Here is a 2791-nt window from a genome sequence, read left to right on the forward strand (position 1 = left end):
GTGTGTCAGCAGGTGGGTGGAGCCATGGTATCACATGAGTTGAGTTCACTACCCCACCTCAGTTCTTTTCAGTCCTGTATGGAATCCTGTGTCCCTTTATTCAGCGCCTGAGTATTCACTTGCTCCTATGTTAGGGAAGGAAAAACCTTGAGTGTTAGTGACCTCGCCAGCTGAAAAAAAAAATCCAGCCTTGATGTGTAGTTCTTCTACTTTCTACGAGGGCTGCTGCCAGCAAGAACTGCTTCCAAACGGTTAGAATTGTCCTTTGCAGAGACACTATCTCTTTCTGCCTTAGCTGCAGCGTTAGAGAATTGTTACAGGGACACTACAGTGGCTCCGCCCAGCTGTTCCTGGATCTGGACCTGTATCCTTTGAAAGCTGCCTATTTCCAGGAGTTGGGGGTATAGAGATTGTAAGTATAGGATTTGGAGTCTAACAAATCGAATGTATAGCAGTGTGTGCTGTAATCACAGGAGATAATCTCCCTCTTCCCCAATTTTTTTTTTTTTATAAATTTATTTATTAATTGATTGATTTTTAGGTGTGTTGGGTCTTCGTTTCCGTGCGAGGGCTTTCTCTAGTTGTGGCGAGCGGGGGCCACTCTTCATCGCGGTGCGCGGGCCTCTCACTATCGCGGCCTCTCTTGTTGCGGAGCACAGGCTCCAGACGCGCAGGCTCAGTAGTTGTGGCTCACGGGCCTAGTTGCTCCGCGGCATGTGGGATCCTCCCGGACCAGGGCTCGAACCCGTGTCCCCTGCATCAGCAGGCAGATTCTCAACCACTGCGCCACCAGGGAAGCCCCCCAATTTTTTTTTTTTTTTTTTTTTTTTTTTGAGCTGCACTCTAATCCTAGGTTTATTCAACACAATTCTTTTCTCTACACAACAAAGTACAAACACAATATTATCTAAAATGCTACAAAGTTACAAAACTCAAAACAGAAAATGTATAGTACTGACTGTACAATAAAAGCCAAAAAAGCAATGTACACGTTGCCAAGGTAACCTGCACAACCACCATGAATACCAACACAACGGGGGGTTCTGCGATGACCCGACAGAGCTGGCTCTCAACTTACCAGTTTCAGAGAGAAAGGGAGATGTGGGTTTGTGGGTTTGTGTGTCTGTGTGTGTGCACGCACATGAGTACATGTGAAAAGAACCATTTTGGGTATTTGGCCCTAGAGGTCAGAAGAGGACTCGAGCAGGGGAGCAGGGCCAGGCTAACAGGAATGGTAGCTGCGTAAAAGCACACCCTTTCCTGTGGGACCCTGCAGGCCAACAGGTTAGGGCACGACCAGCCCACCAGATGGGCCCCACGGCATCTGTGAAATGGGAAAACATGCTCCCAGGCTGGGGCTGTACCACTGCCTGGAGCCCCCTGCTCATCCCTGCTGGCTTTGCCACTAAACTGACTCTTAGGAACTAGAAATGTGGAAGCTTTCTAGCCAGAAAACTGGAGGGCATCTTTATAAGCACGACCGCAAACCAACAACACTCCTGCAGCCGGAACTCTGCCGCCAGGGGAAATGTAGCAATTAACTGCCTTCACCTTCGAAGCCTGCCCCTGAGTGAGGGATTTCTTTCCTACCGATCCTCCTTCTGCTAGGAAAGTGGCAAAAGTGAGTTGGATGGGATACAAGTCACAGGGCAGAGCTTCGGTGGCCCTGCTTATCGGGAGGAGTTGGAGCTGGAGCGGCTCCTGTGGCGGCGGCGGCCAGGGGAGCGGGATCGCCGGCGCAAGGGGGACCTGCGCCGAGGGGGACGTGACCACCTCCTCATCCGTGGGGGTGACCTGCGCCACGTGGGAGGCGGTGGCAGCATTCTCCTGGGAGGGCTGAATCGCCTGGGGGGTGGCCGAGCCCAGGGGGCCAGCACAGCAGTGGCAGTGATCTCCTGGCCATCGATGTGTCCTCCGTCCATGTGCTTCAGCACCTTCTCGGCCTCATCTGGATTCTCAAACTCCACACATGCATAGCCTTTAGACAGATGGGGGTGCATCCTTTCTACAGGCATGTCAATCATTTTAATTTTCCCATAGGTGGAGAATATCTCCATGATGTGATCCTTGGTCACATTCCTGGTGAGCCTTCCAATGTGCACTTTGGTGGGGTTAGGGGAAGGGCTCCGCCTTTTCCTTTCCTTTTCATCTCTTTTGGGTGGTTTGGATTTGGAGCGGGAACGCCGCCTGTTGTCATGCCTGCGCCGAGAAGGACTCGGAGAGCCAGAGGAGCTGCTGGAGCTGGAGCTGCGGGATGTGCTGGAACTTCCTGAGCGGCTTGATGCTGAAGATGAGCTTGAGCCCGTGCTGGCGCTGGAGCCCGAGCTGGAGGCAGAGCTGGACCGCGACCTGGTGCTGCTGCTACCACTGGAAGCGCTGCGCCTCTTTCGAGTTTTATCCCTGCCACGATCCTTCTCGCTTGACTCCTTGGTGGCCCCCTTATCTTTAGAGCGATCCTTGGACTTCTCGTCAGAGCGGTCTTTGCGTTTGGTAGGAAAAGGAGCCATCTTCCCACCGCCGCGACCTCCTCCCGCTCTCCTCAGTCTCTGAGGCGGGCGCCGCTCTGGCGTCCCCTCTTCCCCAATTATTAAGTGCCATGTGAGGGATGAGGGGAAAAATGGAATGGGATACATTCAGTGGCTCATGTTCATGCAGCTCTGTCCTGATGCTTTCTGAACATATTAACTCTAAGAAAGATTGTACAGGTGTTGTTCTTACGGATTTTCCATGACAGGGACTAGGCCGCCTCTGGGAATATGTAGGATGCCAGAGAGTTTCTCTTTTTTTCTAC

General features: G+C 52.2%; 1 protein-coding gene across 1 annotated transcript; it reads right to left on the reverse strand.

The window, feature by feature from the left end:
• Positions 1-1598: 1598 nt before the first annotated feature.
• Positions 1599-2525, reverse strand: LOC132357271 (RNA-binding protein with serine-rich domain 1-like). The gene has a single exon (XM_059910586.1). The coding sequence runs from the start codon at positions 2505-2507 to the stop codon at positions 1671-1673; it is 837 nt and encodes a 278-aa protein (XP_059766569.1). The 5' UTR covers positions 2508-2525; the 3' UTR covers positions 1599-1670.
• Between the last annotated feature and the right edge of the window lie 266 nt (positions 2526-2791).

The sequence above is a fragment of the Balaenoptera ricei genome, chromosome X, assembly GCF_028023285.1.
Source record: "Balaenoptera ricei isolate mBalRic1 chromosome X, mBalRic1.hap2, whole genome shotgun sequence".
Taxonomy (NCBI): Eukaryota; Metazoa; Chordata; class Mammalia; order Artiodactyla; family Balaenopteridae; genus Balaenoptera; species Balaenoptera ricei.

Excerpts from the sequence above, each read along its gene's own strand:
- LOC132357271 (XM_059910586.1), bottom strand. The coding sequence starts at position 2,507 with ATGGCTCCTTTTCCTACCAAACGCAAAGACCGCTCTGACGAGAAGTCC.